General features: G+C 45.7%; 1 protein-coding gene across 1 annotated transcript in view; it reads right to left on the bottom strand.

Moving 5' to 3' along the window:
• ADAMTS9 (ADAM metallopeptidase with thrombospondin type 1 motif 9) overlaps positions 1-20,110 on the bottom strand; it is a 1,221,593-nt gene that overhangs the window by 160,972 nt on the left and 1,040,511 nt on the right. Inside the window, exon 33 of the mRNA XM_069643707.1 lies at positions 18,815-18,947. Within this exon, the coding sequence (XP_069499808.1) occupies positions 18,815-18,947 (133 nt within the window). The remainder of the gene's footprint in view (positions 1-18,814; positions 18,948-20,110) is intronic.

Genomic DNA, 20,110 nt, shown 5'->3' with positions numbered 1-20,110 from the left:
TCTTGCATTGATAAAGTTAAATTCAATTTCTAGAATATCTTCCATTGCGACTCTTACTTTCAAAACAATGTTCACATGATTATTAAGGAAAATAGGTAGGCCTCCATAGGGTCTGTCCATGCTGCCCCATTGGGCTTAAATGTAGTATAATGTAAAGCCATTCATTTCTGATTCTTTGGTCTTCATGGTCTCTTGTAGCATGAAGATAGAAATCTGATCAATGATTGATGAATTATTGAGCCATGTCTGCCCCTTTCTTGGTTGCACTGAGAAATCAGCCTGGTTCAGATCACCACAAGAATCTGCATGAGTTGGTGAATGGATGAAACATGAGAATACCCCTTGCTCTTCCCACTCAAATAGAAACTGATGCCCACAGTGTATCGAACACTTTAGGTGATGAGATGCATGATTATGCATCTCATCTCATCTCACATTATGCATTATATCCCCATCTAGTTGCATACTGACTCTTGTCTCCCTTGACTCATAGCCTCACTGCTAACTCTTTCCTCCTCCCACTTGACATGGTTACTTACTGCACATCTCATTCTTAGCCTGCTTCTGCTGCCTATTTGTGCCTAACCCTTTTATGCTGCAATGGTGCCCTTTAACAATGTCAAATCTAGGTGTGCTTTTAAAATTGCTACATCCTCCATTATGTGCTATTTTAGTGCTCTTTGGCAAAGTCAAATCTAGGCGTGCTTTTTAAATTGCTGCATCCTCCATTTTGTGTTATTGTAGTGCTCTTCGCTAAAATCAAATCTAGGTGTGCTGATTAAATTGCTGCAGCCATCATTTTGTGCTATTGTAGTGCTCTTCGGCAAAGTCAAATCTAGGCGTGCTTTTTAAATTGCTGCATCCTCCATTATGTGCTATTTTAGTGCTTGTTAAAGTCAAATCTAGGTGTGCTATTAAATAGCTTCATCCTGCGTGTTGTGCTACTTTAGTGCTCTTTGGCAAAGTCAAATCTAGGTGTGCTTTTTAAATTTCTGCATCCTCCATTTTGTGCTATTTTAGTGCTATTGAGCAAAGTCAAATCTAGGCGTGCTTTTTAAATTGCTGCATCCTCCATTTTGTGCTATTTTAGTGCTATTGAGTTAAGTCAAATATAGGCGTGCTTTTTAAATTGCTGCATCCTCCCTTATGTGCTAATTTAGTGCTCGTTGGCAAAGTCAAATCTAGGTGTGCTTTTTAAATTCTGCATCCTCCATTATGTGCTATTTTAGTGCTCTTTGGCAAAGTCAAATCTGGGCGTGCTTTTTGAATTGCTGCATCCTCCATTTTGTGCTATTGTGGTGTTCTTCGGCAAAGTCAAATCTAGGCGTGATTTTTAAATTGCTGCATTCTCCATTATGTGCTATTTTAGTGCTGTTTGGCAAAGCCAAATCTGGGCGTGCTTTTTGAATTGCTGCATCCTCCATTTGGTGCTATTGTGGTGTTCTTCGGCAAAGTCAAATCTAGGCGTGATTTTTAAATTGCTGCATCCTCCATTATGTGCTATTTTAGTGCTTTGTGCTTTTTAAATTGCTGCTTTGCACCATATGCAAAAGGCTCAAAATGCTGCAGTTAGGCTGACCTGTAAGGTCAGCATATTCTCCCCAATTTCCAGCTTTCACTGTTTCCTACCCTGGTTGTCAGTTAAAGACTGGATAGATTTTAAAATTCTGTGTCTTGTCTTTAAATGTGTCAATAATTTGGCTCCTTTATATCTATCCAAGAAATTTCACCAGTATCGTCAGTTCCGGTCTAGTGACAAGTTTCTATTGGTTATTCCTTGGCTCAATGTTATGTCTAAAGAAGACCGTAGATTTGGTGTCTACGGCCCTAAACTCTGGAATAGTTTACCACTTGAAATTCAGGCACAGTGTACAATATACGAGCTCCGTCGAGCTTTGAAAACCCACCTATTTAAGTAATTCTTGGGTTGGTGATGCACTACATAATTTTTAGTATCCAGCTTTTGATATAGATTTCAGTCTGTGTGATCTGGTGGCGATGATTCCATAGTTGACCATCGCTTTTGCTCAATCTGCATCCAGATGCAATTTAGTTTGTCCGGTGCGCTTTACAAATACCTCAAATCGAATCAAATCAAATTATGTGCTATTTTAGTTTTCTTTGCTTTTTAAATTGCTGCATCCTCCATTTTGTGCTAGTTTAGTGCTCTTTGCTTTTTAAATTGCTGCATCCTCCCTTGTGTGCTATCTTAGTGCTCTTTGGCTGAGTCAAATCTAGGTGTGCTTTTTAAATTGTGCTATTTTAGTATTCTTTGCTTTTTAAATTGCTCAATCCTCCATTTTGTGATATCTTAGTGCTTGTTGGCAAAGTCAAATAGAGCTGTGCTGTTAAATTTCCCACTACCCCCTGCTGCTAGGCCACTTGGTGTGTTGTCTCGTGCCTGTGCAGTATCTAAGCCTGTCCCTTTTCTCCCCTCTCTACCTTTCTCTATGGCTCTATCCATCCCTCATATCTACTCTAACTGCTATTCTATCACCGATCCTCCCTCTCTCACTAAGTCTAGAAGGAAAAAGTTCAAAAAAGATCTCCTTTCTTGTAATCTTGGCATTATCTATCGCACAAACCTATGTCAGCGCCACTTCCAGACAGATTGTCACTGATATTCTCTTTTCTGTCCCCTCTCCAGACCTATGGACTACGCATCTGACCTCCACATTCTCCCCTTCCTCTTCCACACCCATTAATGGTGGGACTAGAAGGAAAGTTCTTTTGGCTGGCTTCTCATCCATGAGGTTCATCATTAATGTCTATCACAATGGCACTATCATGGCTCAGGGTCCTTCTGGGTGACATCAATATGCATTGGATTCTTCAATCACAGCCTCCACTCTCTTCTGTGACCTCTGTACCTCTCGCTCCCTCTCTATTCTTCCCTCCGGTCCTACCCACTCGGCTAGACACACTCTCGATGCCTTCATACAATCTGATCTTTTGCTCTCTACCCACTCTCCACCCCGCTCTCATGATCTGACCACTCCCTACTCTCCTTCCACCTGGGATCTCTCGGCCCTCTGACCGAACCTCCCCCAGCTCTGCCAGCCTCGTTTGCAGACATCCGACTGAAGAAACAGTGTCAGTTGCTGCATTTGCTTCCACATTCACCCTCCCCTCCTCCCACTACTGACTCAACTATTGACTCTACTCTCAAAAATCTATATCTCCCTATCACTAACACTCTCAGTATTCTTGCCTCTGTCATGAAGATCCGTCTGAAAACTGCCACCAATGGTAACATTTGGTACGACTCTGATCTAGCAGCTCTGAAACGCAAGTGCAGAGCTGCTGAACGGAAGTGGCAGACCTCTAGCTAATCCTCTGATAAACTGGCCTGTCACCTTCTCCAAAGGCAATATCCTCTCTCCATTCCCTACAAGAAGATGGCTCACATCCAGACCCGAATCTCTGGAGCTTCTAACAACACGGCTGTACTCTTTAAAATCTGCAAGGAACTAGCCAATCCATCTGCAGTCTCTACATCACCTCTTCCCTCTCAGGCCCTCTGCAATGCACTGGCCACCCACTTCACTGCTGAAACTCACGACATCCTGAGTTCTCTCTCTTCCTCCTTTCCCCTTCCTCTCACCCACCCCGCCACCCTCGTCCCCTACTCCTCCCCATCCACTCTTTCCTCCTCCTCTCGTATCACATCAGATGAGGTTACTAGAATTGTCCGCTCTATGAAGGTCTCTTCTAATCAGGTCTCCCGCTGTTCTTCCAGAATTATTAAGGACAATATCAGCTACCTTGCCCCTGCACTCGCTGACTTCTTTAATCACTCTCTTGTCACTGGGTCATTCCCTTCTTCCCTCAAGCACTCCCTTGAGCATCTCTTCCTACAAAAGGCTTCCGCCGACCCCTCGTGTCGGGCTAACTACCACCCCATCACTATCACTCCCTTCCTTGAGAAACTTCTGGAGAAGTTGGTCTTCCCCCAACTAATCCAGAATACTGAGTTTGTTGGTTGCCTGCACGACCATCAATGTGGATTCCGAGCATCCAGAGGCACGGAATCCTGAACACCTGTGAAGAATTGCTACCATCTCTTGACTCGAACTCACCCGCTGTTCTCATTCTACTCCATCACTCCTCTGCCTTTGACACAGTCAACCACTCTATCCTCATAAAACGGCTCCATGACACCCTTGGTATCTCAGAGAGGGCACTGGACTGGCTGACCTCCTTCCTCACTGACCGTCCCTCCCAGGTAATCCTGGGTTCTTTCTCCTCACCCCCCTCTATCTCCACTTGTGGCATTCCCCATTCCTCTCGCCTTGGCTCTTTAACACCTATCTCGCCCCTTTTGCTCACCTTATCTCCCGTTTCTCCCCTCACTTCCAGTGTTATGCAGATGACAACCAACTCTTCTTCAGACTACCCTCTGCATTTCCTCTGACTTACTCTGTCTTGGGCTACCTCCAATGATCTCTGTCTCAATGCCACAAAGACTGAGATTCTTCCTATCAGGACTCCTGCTCCCTCTTTTCTCCCTTCATTCTGGTCACCCTCTATGGGCTCTCCCCCCTCTCCTACCTCTGAAGACAGAAACCTGGGAGTTATTTTCGACTCCTCTCTCGCTTTCATACCTCACATCTTGGACCTTGCCAAGAAGGCCAATTTCCAACTCTACCCCCTCAGGGGCATCCTCCCGTTCCTCACTTTTCCCCAGAAGCTTAATGTCTCCAGAGCCCTGGTACACTCCAGGCTGGACTATTGTAACAGCCTCTTCCTTAATCTACCTTCTTCTTCTCTTCGCCCCCTCTAGCTAATCCAGAATAGGGCTTCAAGTCTTATCCTTGGCTTCAAGCCCAGGGACCATATCTCTCCAGCCCTAAAATCTCTCCACTGGCTCCCCGTTGCTGGAAGGATCAAATCTAAATCTCTCTGTATCATCCATAAGGCTGTCTGGGGCCTGGGACCATGCTATCTGCAACTTGCTCTCACCAAATACTCTCCTTCTAGATCCCTCTGATCCTCCGGCAACAAATCTCTGCTTGTTAAGCGCTTCTCTAAGCAGAAAGTGGGTAGCCGTTCCCTTACCTCAGCTGGCTTCCTCCTCTGGAACAGTCTCCCCCTTTATCTCGAACTCGAGTCAGATCTCCTCAAGTTCTGCAAGCACATCAAGACATTCCTCTTCTCAACCTCTTCCCCTCTGTCCCTCCCATGCTAAACCCCACAGTCGCTGTGACTGGTGGCCTGGGCCCTTATGTGTCCTTCTGAGTCCTGGCATTCTGTCCAATCGCCCACAGCATCCGCCCTCCACAAGCACTTGCCTTTGGGCACCACTGGCCCGTGTGTGCCAATGGCTTTCGCCTATTGCATTGGCTGGGCTGGTGACTCCTCTTCCTTTAAGTGGTCCCTGCCTGGCACTTACCTGTTGCCTTTGCATCTGTCTCTCAGGCACTTACCTTTTGCTTTTGCAACCAGCTCTCTGGCACTTCCCCCTTTGTGGAACCTCTAGTACTTCCCCACTTCCCCTGTCCCTTCTCTCTCTCTGCACTTGCATGCTCCAAATGTTCACAAGGAATGCCTTTGTATTTGCTCATCACTGTTATCATATTCCATTGTCTTGCTGTTCCCTTGTTGCCTTCCCTTTGCCCTGTGGGTGCTTTCAAACCCAATTTCTTGATGTATAAGCGCCTTACAAATGCCCAACAAAATGAAAATAAATAAATACATTTGACAAATGTGACTGCTAGTGTTTCTTTTATTTCTCAACAGGTCAAGGAGGGAAGGGTCGAGGAGGATTGAGGAAGACAGCCAAACCAGCGATCACAACAAAGTGTTAAAACAGCCTAATTTGTACTCAGGGACCAGGTGCTAGCACAAGGTTTTGTGCGCTCTTGTAATACGCCCCGCTTTGAAGGACCGTACCTGGTAGACGAGGTCACACCTACAGTTGTCAAATTAAAAAACAGAAGAGCCTGGCTGCATCTGAATGACGTGAAGCTCTACAGAGGAGAGACCCCTAACCCTCTGGGCACCGATGGCAGGGAACCAAGGGAAGAAGTTCCACGGATGACAAAATGATCGGCTACCAGGGGCAAAACCTAAGATTTATCAGAATTAAGAACATTTCTAAACGTTTCAGTCATTCCCAAGTCTGAAGGGAAGTCAACACTGCAGCAATTACAGAACAATTTCAGTTAGAAAAAAGGAATAATGTGCCAGAAACAAAGCAACAAGCCTTTCACTGTAACATTGCATATATTTTTGTATGCTCTTTTCACCTATATTCTCCAGTTTTACCCAGCCTTAGTAAGACAAAATGTGGATGCCGTTACATTTTTTGGGGATCCTAAAAACATCCCTATTATTTTAAGAGTCCTCATTGCAATTATCCTGCAATATTTGTTGTAAGGAGAAGAACTAGGTGACCGAAACACAGATTGAAAGGAAAGGAGGATGAGAATATTTCAGAATACAAAAAGTACCAGTAAGAAGACCAATAAGTTCATTTGGATTGATGCTTATATTGTCATTCTGTACAATAATTTGCCTTTTCTTCCTCATTATTATGGCTTTTCAGCAGTTGATTCTTCTTAATGCAGATGAAATAAGTAATGATAAGTCAATAATTATCCCTAGCAAAGGAACAAACAATGTTTTTTTCTAATATAGAGATATTGAGGGAGATAGTGAACAAATAAATTCATATTTTGATCATTCGGTTCATTTAAAGAACAGCATGTGCTATCAACACATGAAGAAAATGGGGAGAAAAATGTCAGATGAAAGCTGTTATGTATTCCTTATGCTATGGGAGCCTCTAAAATATGCATAGCTACACAAGTATCAATAAAAGGGCACAAAGCCTGAAACACCTTGCACGATGGGGGTGGTGGGGACCATTGCAGATACAAACCCTAAAGAATGCATCCTTATGTTTCAGAAACAATGGCATGAAACAACTTGGATAAAATGTCAGTTGTGATTGTGTTTTTGATTATAACAGACATGAAAGGAGGGACTGCAGTCCTGATGGATCACTACTGGGCCTGTGGATCAAGAGCATAGATGAAGTTTCCACCGGAATGGTGAGGAGTCTGCTCATTAGTATTGATGACTATACCAGCCCCAGAAGAATCTACAGATTGAAAGCTTTCCGAACATTAATGCACACCAGAGAAACAAAAGGTTGCTCAACCTCCACCAGCTGAAAAGAGCAAACTATTTTTCAGCAAAGTCGAAAAAAGCTTGTCAACATTCCAGATGAGCATAAACTATTTGGCAAGATGGTAATGATATTTACATCCATATTCGTGCCAGGACTTCAGACTGCAGTGAATGCCAAGTGGTTAAAGATCCCCATATGGGGGATGCTACAAACAATCAACATGACAATCAAAGGATTTAATGCAATTAAAGAAGAACGAAGGGTCATCCGGCTCATGGCCCTCCAGAACAGGTATATCTTGGACTTGATTACAGCAATGGAAGCTGGTGTTTGTGCCAAGATTGGGCCTTCTTGCTGTACATAAATAAATTCCAATGATAAAGAAAGTGGAACTCTGAGACAATAATGATGCTGTCAAACCTGCACACAAAGATGGAAGAAGAGGTAGATGGGACTAAAGGAGATGACTGGTTCTCGTCCCTGTTTTTGTGGATCCCTGCCTGTATGGTGAATGCGTTCAAGCTACTAAGAGCAATATTAGTTTTTGGTGATGTTGGGATTCTGCTTTGTGAGAATCATCACTTGGCAATGTCAAAAGACGGCAAAGAAAGCTGTTGGGATGAAGAAAATGATCAATATAAATGCTAAATGAAAGCTTTACCCATGAAAATATAAGGAAAGGTCCCCTTGTACCCCCAGCAACAAAGTTCTATTACCCTAATGATAACAAGAAATATATAGGATGTTGGGTATTCTGTCAACCATCTGGAGAGTGCTGCCATATGACTTGAAGTAAGAATGAGCATATAAAAAATTCAGGTCACCTGAGGGGGATGACGAAGAAATGGATCCCAAAGAAGCCACAGTGTGAAGAGAAGGTGAAAAAGATTGAGGAGGTGGTTGAGGGCTCCACCAGAGGGGGGAATATATAGGAGCAGATTATGTCATCTGTAGTGCCCACCCCCTCGGTCATACTGGAAACAAAACAGGAATACTCTGTGCATGACACCAGGTATCATCCCGATACCTCACTGAAGATATCAGAGATGCTATGCACTCAGACAACTGTATCAGATGTACCCTTTCACTGATGTGGTGGAAGGATGTCGGCATAAACCATTGGACATAGGAAAGCTATAAATGTAGTCAGACCACAGAAAAGTGGTGTTATGAAGAGGAGATACGGTGACATATAGAATCAATATATACATGATTAAAGAATGATAATGTAACTGAAGTAACAAGAGAAACATATATGCAGAGATGAAAAAAACATATACACAAAGATGAAAAGTAATCAGACAACTAGTGAATGTATATACGCAGAAACGCAAGGTCGATGAGTTACATAGAAGCTTGCTGCAGTAGAATCTAGAACGTGAGTAAAGCGGCACTGGTGGAAAGATGGAGGTAAGATCATGTCAAAACTACCTCAGAGACAAACCAGGGCCACAGATCAGAAACGCTGCAGAAAACAGTTTCATGCGGGGAACAAAGAATATCTGTTTTGCAAAGACTAAGGAAGACACAGCAAGACATAAATGGAAAGTACAAAGGGAGTTAACCATGATAAGCTATGAATGAAGGGCACATTTCTCTTAGATTAAGCCGAAGTGAAAATATCTGCAAGTGCCAAGTATTGGATAATCCAGGGTGAAGAAAGCACATGTAAGACGGAGCAACCAAGTTTCCAGAGGCGAAGAGGAGTAATAGCACCCCGCATAATTAAATCAAATAACAGTAAATAGCAGGTTGAAATGCACAAATTCGTGGTTTACTGACAATGGTGGAAGATTCGAAAACAAGGTATATTCATTAAGCGTCAGATGAAGACAGCAGTGTACCCAGACTACCTTAAAAACCCCAGAGAAGAAAACAGTCAGCAAGGTCAACTACAAAGTAGACGCCTTGGCTCATGGTCTGACTGATGATAGATGGTAAGCTAATTGACTAACGTGGGCAGTGGTCTGATGTTGTTCTCTACACCTGAGTTTTGTTCTGTTCACGTACTGCTAGCGAGTCGAATGTCCAAGGTTAGGAGAATATGCCACCCAATCATGAGTGGCTATGTAGCGGCATGCTATACAATGGTGTAATTAACACTTATACATACTATAGGTATATATGTTCAGTTAACCAATCGCTCCCCTTGATAGGTTTTGCTGTTTGCCACAAAGGATGACATCATATCTGACGTACATCGAAGTATAAAGCCTATGTGTAATTAAAACTTGGATTAGAGTGTGTGCGCTGCATTTCATATTGTCACCAGATTTCCCTCCTTTAATCAAGCTGACAATAAAGTAGCACTTTCCCATATTTTTTAGTCTGTCCGGTTATTTGGGCCCGAGGTCATTTATTATGGTAATTCAATTCTGTGCATGAGATACACTCCAAGGTTCTAGTGCACACTATCAGCTTGGGAGTTATAAACAAATCAAAACACATTGGGCCTCATTATGAGAATCGCGGTAAAAACACAGTCATTACCGGCATGGTGGTAGTAGCGCGTCCGTGTACCCTCGACGCCGCAAATAGTGGCAGATTATGAGAGCGCGAGCACGTACAAACCCCCATGCCAGTAATGGCTTCACCGGCATGCCACTAAAGACCCCCTAAACCCCTGATAGCGGCATCACGGAACCCGCTGATACCGCCTCTGCCCAGGAGCAACCCCTTAATAACAGACCCAGCAATACCATCATGCAAATACCGGGTTCGTAATACCGGACCCGGAAGTAATGTCATCGCGTCCGAACAGGAAATGTGGCGGCAGTCATTATAAAAAACACAATCCATCGCAATCCTCCGAACACAGCACAGGTACTGAGTTCGGAGAAGGCCAAATCACCAGAAAATGTCCAAGGCAATTAGGAAATCCACCCCCCGCCTGCGCAAGAAGAGGTTCTCGGACAAAGAGCTAAATATGCTAACGGACAAGCTGGTTGCACATGCAGATGAAGTCTTTGCAACAGATCTGAAGCGCCCAGCACAACTGCGGAAAAAAAAAATCTTGGAGGAGGTAGCAATGAAAGTCACTGCGGTTGGCACCACCACCCGCACAGTGAAGGATGTTAAAAAAAGGTGGGATGATCTACGTCTCCGCGTTTGCAACATCCTGTCTGCCAACCGCAGGGAGGCCATGGCAAAAGGCGGCGGGGACTACTCTCCCACCAAACTTACAAGGTGGGAGGAGACTTGCAGCACCACCATCAGCATGGAGTCGATAGAGAGATTCAGAGACATGGAGGCGGGTGTGCCATCAACGACAGATGGAGGCGAGTGTCCCCACAAACCACAGATAACCAAAGCATGACGTAGCACATCTGATGTGAAAGTGAACCAAGTCAATGCATGGCCCATCATACACACATAAACAGATCCATGTCCAGATGGTGGCCCAAACCCTGGCACATTGATATGCATGCTGCGAGCCAATCCCATTACCAACAGACACCCAACACACAGCAAAACATTACATGTTACACATCATGCAAACCGCAATACAATGGTATGCCACATAGCACACATCAGCTCAAAAAGGAGAGTCCACGACATATGCCAATATCCCCCCAAACCCCTATTGCAAGCACCTGTGCGTCACACCTACAAGTAGGCAATGCATGAACTGGGAACTACTGAAGAACAACAATGTATGCATCTTGCACGTCCCACCATCACTGATGCCCTGCATCTCTTGGTCCCCCACCGGCACAGATGCTGACAGTGAAGGCAAGGAGCCTGCCGCACAGGCCACGACATCCTCCAAGGCATCCAGGGCCAGCCAAGAAGGCACTGGACCATCTACCTCCAGGGCAACACCAACACCCAGACTGCCACACAGGCCAGCACCAGCAGTATAGGGCAGGCCATCGGAGAAGGAACAAACAAGTGAGACACCAACCGATGACACAGCCACATCGGAGTTGTCCACTTTTGTAGAGGCTGAAGGTGATGGCAGAAAGTCTGCTGCCACCAGTTCAATTGGGGAGGTAGCTGCCTCAGCCCCCCTCAGTGAGATAGAGGGCCACGTCGAAGAACTATCCGACATGGACGGCAACCTCCATGTGGACTGTCCACATACCCCGACCCCCCAGCCCACTCCACAGGACACCCCCCAGCACCCCCTGCACTCCAGACAGGGCCTACAGTTAGCCCCATGCAACAACAGGACAGAGTACTGGGGAGTCCACATCTGTGGTCCCCATCAGAGGGCAGTCCAGCATTGGCTCGCCCTGCCACTGCCCTGTCCACCTCCGCAGCCACCACTAACATGGAGGCCTGCATGACTAGGATTGAGCACGCCAGGATCGGATGATAGTGCTGGTCCGGCAGTACGTGGCTGAGGGGGAATTGACCCGCCGGGAAATACGTGATGCCAATGCAGCAAACATCCTAGCCATGAACAATAACACTATGATGATCCGCGACAGTCTAGCAGCAGTGACCCAGGTCCTGGGCAGGATTGTTGAACAACTGCAGCAGCAACGACCTTCCCCCCGACGGTTGCACAGGCAGCCAACTCTACCCCATCCAGCACATCTGCCAGCTCGGCTCCAATAAGCCCTGTGTGCCAGGCCAGGCACAGCGCACGCCACACAGACATGCAGCCCCCAGAACCAAAGAGAGGCCGCCACTAGCAGGGACACCCTGCATGTGCTGACTGGATCCTGAGGGAAACCGTGATTGGCACATCATGTGTGGGATGTCAATGGGGGAGGGGGTATGGGGTGTTGGGGGGAGGGGGGAGGGAGTATGGGATGTTGGGGGTGTTGGGGGTAGGGAGTATGGGGTGTTGAGGGTATTGGGGGAGGGGTGTTGGGGGGAGAGGGGAGGGTGTGTGTGAGGTGGAGGGTTCAACCACAATAATATTTAATTTCCAATACACCCGTTGTGTTCTAAATCATATCATGACTGGACATTGTTCATTTTGTGTGTGTTTATTCAATTCGTGACAGCGCTCAGCGCCCAACTCCCCACATGCCTTGTGTCCATATGCACATACTCCCAGTGCCCAGTGTAGTACTAACACAGAACCATCAGCATCCCAGTGGTTCAGAAGAAATCGTCAATCACTGATTGGCACACAGCACGGCCATCTTGTGCATCGCGAACTGGCAGGGGTGCTGCTTCTCCTCCATCATCATCTTCATCCTCACCCGGTGCATGCAGGTCAATGTCAGGTGGCAGTGGTACATTTCTCCAGATGCACATGTTGTGCAGCATGGCACAGACCATGGTGATCTTTCCCACCTTCTCAGGCCCATAACGGAGTGCACCACCAGGCCTGCTTAGGCAGCAGAACCGTGCCTTCAACAGGCCAAAGGTCTGCACGATCACAACACGGGTACGGGTATGAACCCGATTATACTCCTCTTTGTGCTTGTTCTGAGGGTTCCGTACAGGGGTAAGTAGCCAAGGCTTCAAGGGATAGCCACCATCACCTGCATGGGAACACAATGAGGTATGTGTGAGTCAATATCTGACATGACATCTGTAGAAATAACGGTCATTGCTGCAGCTATTTGGTGTTGACATGCACATGTCCCTGGATGTATGCACACAGGTTCATTTGTCGCAATGTGTGCTGTACTATGGTCTGCAGGTGTGGATTGTGTTGTCCAGATGATGCAGTGTATTCACTTGCATGCTGTTGCAGATGTACTGTGGATGCGGAATAATGTATTTCCACCCATATTGGTGATGTATATTACTCTGTATGTATTCCCACTAGCAGTATTGGCACATGTGTAATCATGATTTGTCATCCATCGGTTGCCATTCCCATGGTGGCATGCAGTACGACTGTGGTGGTGGGCCAGTGACAATCAGTGTATTCCATCGGTGGGATTTCTATGTTACCACTCATGGGTGCATGTCCTGTGTTGTGCTTTGCTGCAGTCATGTCCGTTACGCATACTCACTGCATGTTGCTGGATTGTGTCGCAGAGGGTATGCTCAGTTGATGTGCAGTCGACACGTTGAGGGATGTGGCCTGCTTGTACGTCTGGCATATTGTCATTGGTGTGCAGCATTGGTCTTATGTATGGCATTGATGTCTCATGTTCAGGTTTGGATTTTTAGGGCCACAGTGTTTTTCTGTATGTGCATTGTCCACTCACCACCCAATCTCACCCAGGTGGAATATGCATTACCCCCAATCTCTCCCAGGTGGAGTGTGCATCCCCCCCAATCTCACCCAGGTGGAGTATGCACCCTTCCCAATCTCACCCAGGTGGAGTATGCATCCGCCCCCCAATCTCACCCAGGTGGAGTATGCATCCCCCCAATCTCACCCAGGTGGAGTATGAATACCCCCAATCTCACCCAGGTAGAGTATGCACCCCCCCCCCAATCTCACCCAGGTGGAGTATGCATCCCCCCAATCTCACCCAGTTGGAGTATGCACCCCCCAATCTCACCCAGGTGGAGTGCGCTCCCCCCCCAGTCTCACCTAGGTGGAGTATGTATCCCCCCAATCTCACTCAGGTGGAGTATGCATCCCCCCCACTCACTGCCATGGACCTGTCAGGCAATTTACCGAGCAGCCAGGCACGTCGTCCAGTATGTCACTCCATGTAGCGGGGTAGCGAGAAGTTCCGCAGCACCATGGCATCATGTATAGATCCGGGAAATTGGGCACAACAATGTGTGATCATCTTGCTGGAGTCACATACCATCTGCACATTGATGGAGTAGTATTGCTTACAATTGCGATACACCACCTCCATGGCATGAGGGACCACCAACATTGGTGCAGTCGAGGGCACCGATGCAATTGGGCATGCCTGCCACTGCATGGAAGCCAACTTTAGTGTCAGCGAGCTCCTGGGCAGTCCGTGGTAGGGATATGTGGTTGCTTGCGTGTTTCAGGAGGGCATCCAGCACTTGGGTCAGCGTGCATGAAAAGAGAGGTTGTGATATGCCATGCAGATGGCCCACTGTGTGCTGGCAGGTGCCTGTGGCCAGGAAGTGGAGCACAGACACTACCTTCAGTATAGGGGGGATGGCAGTGCAGATTTCAATCAGGCTGACAATGTCATCGTGTATCATGTTCACTATGGTGGTGAAGGTGATGTACCGGTCCAACCGTTACAGGGTGCGGATCTGCACAGGGGTTAGGTTGAATGGATTGGCTCTGATGCGAGGGATTCGTGGCTGCCTATGTGGTACCACTGCTTGCATTGGTGGGACTTGCTGGGCCTGTCTCACCCTCCTTCTCCTCCTGCGTCCCCTCTGTGCTGCCTGTTCTTGTTGTTGCTGGTGTAGCAGCACAGGCATGTCCTCCAGCCCCAGGATTGCAACAGCAAGTGGGATCATTTTGGTGTGGTGTGTGGGTGTGCTCCTTTTGTGCTGGGACAGGCTCCATTGTCTCCACCTGTGGTGATTGTGTGCACCTGTGGCAGTTGGGTACACAGCAGGTTGCTATTTACGGGTGATCTGTGATGCCTGTAATACCGGCATCGTCCAGGCCCTATTTACCGCCTTCGGGATGCCGTTAAGTGCATGCCCGTGTGACTTGTGATGTCCTCCTGTTAGCGGCATGTACGCGCGCGTGCCGGTAAGAAGGAGCACGGTACAGGCGGTGGCGGTAATGCCAGGTTCACAGCTCGTAATGGCCCGGACCGGTACTCGATGCCGGTATTACCATTCCGCCTTCCTTTTTTGCTTACCTCAATGCTCGTAATGAGGCCCATTGTCATAATTATAAAAAACAAAATCAACACGCTATAATTGGCAGGCACACTAAATTACATACATTACTTTATGCATTGCTGCTCTCAATTACACGGTCCTTATCTTTAACCAAGCCCAGTGTCCATTCTATTATGCAATACGTCATTTACCTATTGGAACGCGTTCTGATTGGTTGACAGCACAACCTGGTGCCTGTTACTGCTGTGGTCTTCGATGTTGCTCTTATCCACAATGGCCTAATTAATTTCTAGTGGGAAAGGAAGTATAGAAACACTGCCTTGGCCAAAGAACTATCAAACTCACTCCCATCTCATATTTTCATGTAGGGGCCCCAAATTTCCAGACAGTTTGCCTAACCTTGGACAGCTCATCCTACACTCCACACCCTGATACATCCTACTTCCTGCTGGTGCTCGATCTAATTGGGGCATGACGTGCATAGCCTATTAATTACAGTGTGAGGCCCGTGCATGAGACCTTTTGTCTTCAATTTACGGAGGCTATGTGTGTGTTTGTGCATGCATTGAACTGCTTTCACAGTTGGAGGCACTACGAATACATCGTGCTAATATGTCTTTGGCAATCTTACTGTGTGCACCTGACAATTAAACCTTTCTGTCTAACAACAAGAATAACTTCATTGGTGCTTATTTAAAATAGAACCATGAGAAAAGCCTGTTCGTGCTGTTGCAGCTAGCCACCCTTTTTTTCTCAGCCTTGATACTTTTAATTGTCTGGACACCACTTATGGAAAAACAAAACTCCTTATAAGTTATTTAAATCTAACCTAACTTTGGATGTCGCCATTTGCTTCATTCCCTCTGTGTATTCAGCAACTTAACCCTCCCTTAAACGTGGCCAACTAGTTCTCTGTAGTGTGGCAATCTAAGGGTATCCTACTTGTATTATATTCTACATGGCAGTGGAATAAACAAAATGTGACTTTATTCAAAAAAATGTATTCTCTATATTTAATCTCGCTGGGGGACAGGTGGAGGCGGGCCGTTCTGTCTTGTCTTCAAATCTCTCTACGGTCTTGCCCCCCCTATCTTGCATCCCTCCTCTCCTTCTATTCTCCCTCTCGTTCTCTCCGCTCTGGTGATCACTTCCGACTTACAATACTGCGCGCCCCTTGTGCACAATCCCGTTTTCGATCCTTACAACTTCTTGCTCCTCTTCACTAGAACCTTCTCCCTCTCTCCACTCCATTACTTCCTACTCCTCCTTCCGCTCTTCTTTAAAAACGCACTTACTTCAGCCACCTGCCTGACTGTTAACAGCTGATTCTGAACTTCGTCCCACACTGCGCACGTTATGCTTTACTGTCTGTTCTTTGTAAATTGTTTCTGCAAATTGTTCTATGCTACATGATTCTAAAAAGGGACTCACATTGCTTATGTTATGTATTGCATATTGTTCTCTGTAAAGCGGTTTGGTTGAAAGCACTATATAAAACTCAATAAATACAAATACATCCACCATCATACATGTGTGCCCCTAGTTTGTACAGCATAACAACTTTATTTTTTATTTTATTGATTTGGTTAAAAGAAAATGTTTAACCTTACAATATTAAGAATGTACATAATTACGATATTTAGTCATTTACATTATTACATACATAATACATAATGTAAAAATTGGTGGATTAGCAAGGTGGTTTTGCACCTTGTAATAGTGTTTTTTACTGCTTGTAGACTTCCGTTGGAATACTGATAATATTATTTAATTGTAAGTCCTGTAATATGGTGCCGTTGGTAATTGTATTAATATTACCATACCTCTAATAAGGCCCTATCAATATTTTCCTCTTTTTACATCTCTCTCTTTATGTTCCCTGCTCTGTCTACATTACATGACACTTTTAGCGTCAATTCAACCCTTTCCTTTTATGCAATTTTATTTCTATTTTCTCCGCGGGTTCCTCTGCCTTGCTCCTATTTTCTAGCTCTGCTTTCGTTCCAGAATTTCCATATCTCATTCAAAGTCCCCTGCCCACTTTCACGCTGCATTCATTCTTCACCACGTTACTTACACCTTCCCTGAACAGAGCTTCACTTGTGCAAACTGTACTTGACACCGAGCACCATTTTTGGCAGATGAGACGTGCTGCCCTATGGTTCTGAGCTAGAAATTTCACCAGACATTGCAATGTCACAACTGATGTTTGTGTCTATTGCCTTTGAGTGGTATCAGGTAATATTCTCCCCATATATATGGTCGCCGTAAATAATATCGCCGGGAAAAAGTCGTGGCGATATTATTTGGGTGACCATATATATGGGGATAGGGGCAGCGGGAGTTTCCGCCATGAAGAAAAAAAAAAGGTTTGGGAATTGTGGGGGTGTCCCCCGCATGTTCCATGTAATAATGTCCCCACAAAAAACGGCAATTTTTCGGCAATTTTTTTGCATGGCGATATTTTTGCAGGGACATTATTGCATGGAACCCTTTGAGTAGCGTTGACAATTTCTTCTTGCAGGTGAGTAGCAATGGTGTAGCCAGGTTTTCTTGCTGGGGTAGGTTTGCACATTATACATTTGGGCTCAGTAGAGCGATCCCCTCACTCCCCGCCCCCACAACTAAAGATGCTCCATTTACTTTATCTAGGTGTTTTTAGCATGTCCCCACAGACAGGCTACAGTTTGAACTAATCTAGACTAATGTATGGTTTTAAATAGTTAAAAGATACAATTCAACCAAACTTTCACTTCCATTGTATCAGAATACAAAACTGATAAGAGCCCAAGAATATTTCGTCAGAATGCTACTACTGTACTTTCAATACACTCAACAAAAACTGTGTGATAAGGGCACCTGATTATAGTCATTATTTTACACAGGCAGGCCGCTTTTGTGTGATATGATGAAAGATTTGAAGTGCTCCAAAAAATCAAAATGTATATCTAGAAAGTAGATACTAATGAAAACAACTAAGCTTTTTAAAAAGAAAAGGGGTTTACTTGGTCATTTAATGCACCTATTGCAGAGTGTCTCACTCAAACATTTATACCCACTACGACAACTTGTTCCAGGCAGAGGAGTCAAATGCACTGCATCACAGTAAATACTAATAGCTTCAGAACATCACAAAATTACTAAATAACAATATTTATTTATCAAAGTAAATAAATAGGTGGGGCCATTGCTGACACAGGAGTGATGTTGGCGAAACTCTTCTCCTTTAAGAACTATAGTCCTTCTGTTGCACCAATAATGCAGCATCGGTCAGAGACTGGCACTTATACCCAAATGCCAAGTAGAACCTATGTATGACAGAGTGTGTCATTTCCATATGTGCATGTATTCCTGGATAAATCAAAAAGTAAACCTCAAAAACCATTGATTCCCTTTATTATTATACAAACAGGGTAATCGAGATCGTAGTTGATGAAACGTATTCCCACAGGCCTATACGTGTTTCACTCTCAGAGCGTCCTCAGGGCCTATCTAATTCTTATCTATTTATATAGGATACTATGGGTCTCATTCCAGGTTTGGCAGTCCGGAAATAAGGGTAGAAACGTACCGGCACCCTATCCGGACCGCCATACTATGAGAATGCCGGTAGGGGCATGGATCCCTGGCAAGCCTGACCTGCTGGGATTTCAGGCCCCTACCGGCAGGTTTTTCACTGAAGCACCTGCACCGTTAGCAACGGTGCTGGTGCTTCAGTGTCCCCCTTCCCATGAAGTCCTATGGGACTCCATGGGGATGGGGATTTACTGTTCAACCGCCACTAGTGATAGCCCGGTGACACCGGGATATCAGGCGGCGGAATCTGTGTCACAGGGTTTGCAGCAACCCGCCGGCAGCACCCGCGGGTTACTGCCAACCTCGTAATGAGGCCCTATATCCTATTATGTATAAGCATATTATGTTACACTTAGCATTATAATGCTAATAATGTTAAACAACATGTACTGTCTCAACGTTTGACTTAAAGCATTGACAAAAGAAAATCATTTGTTTCCCACTTACAGTTTTTGGCATTGTGGCAGGTTCGTTTTTCCTCTGGTCTGGAATCCAGAAGGCAGAGGTGGCTTTCTTGGTTCACATCTGTTAAGCACTGCACCGAGCGGTGCATCACACCAACACCACAGGTAACCGAGCACTGAAAAACAGAGCAAGGCAAGTCAAGCTCAAGCTTCCATCAGTTATAGGCTGGTGAGATTAAGATCATTTCAATTCATTGCCACCTAATGGGAGTAATCTCGGGCAGAGGACACATGAAGCGTGGACTATCTGGATCCGACTGTAAGCAGGTATCTTTTTTGAAGCAGAGGGGACTTAGGACCCATAAATGGCCCAGGAAATGTTTTTCAAAGTGGCCCCAGATTCTACATTGCTTGGGAATGTAGCGAGCAAGACCAACCCATCTAAGTAGAGTTTTAAAGCACGGGTCATTATAAAATTGCTAAACATAACAGGCTAGCATATACGATTTGAAGAATACTGAACATTCTATAACAAATTATCTACTTCAGGTGGATTTGGGGGAGGAGGAGTTATGGAATGACTGGGAGAGATGGTATGACAAGCAGAAAACGAGGGTACCCAACATAAGAGGCCCACAGGGAAATCGTCAGACTTCCTGTATGCCGGGCCCACCACTGGTTTTAAGTGTGAGCTGCTTTGTTAGATACCCACAAAACAGTGTGAATTAACTTTTTGGAAAAAAGAAAGCCCATCAGGGACTGGGAAAGACAATATTGATCCGTCACAGAGAGCATAATCAATATGCCACAGTCCTGAACACAGGGGCAGCATTCGCTGACATTAACACTGCCAGCCAAGCACTTTAGTATGCTCATGTTTAGAACGAAGATGGAGAACGTAGTCACCTGTGAAATGCGGGATTACCCTCTTGGAAGACGCCAGCTCCTCAGTCGATTTGCTCTTGCCTTGTTTGTTGACAAATACACAGTGTGCACCTTCGAGGCAATTTGATTTCAGCAAGGGGAGCGCGAGAGAGATGGGAATATTCTACGACGGCTAAGCACAGGTCTGCTGTTCCAAGAACAGGAATTAACACCACAGTTTTGCTGAGGAGGCTTCACAAACACTCCTTATTTAGCAGCCTGTGCAGTAATAACATAAAGCCTGTGTTTCTGATGCCATGGACTACCTCACAATCCCAGGTATGGTCTAGGCAGGGCCGGCCTTAGGGGCAGCAGCACCCCGAGGGAATTGGTGCCCCCTCACCCCCTTCCTCCCCACACGCCCCTGGTCAACAGAGGGTGGGGCGGAGGGTGGGCGGGGCCAGGATGTTGCACA

The sequence above is a fragment of the Ambystoma mexicanum genome, chromosome 2p (assembly GCF_040938575.1).
Source record: "Ambystoma mexicanum isolate Mex_15411 chromosome 2p, UKY_AmexF1_1, whole genome shotgun sequence".
NCBI lineage: Eukaryota > Metazoa > Chordata > Amphibia > Caudata > Ambystomatidae > Ambystoma > Ambystoma mexicanum.
This window is presented reverse-complemented; position numbering and strand designations above follow the sequence as displayed.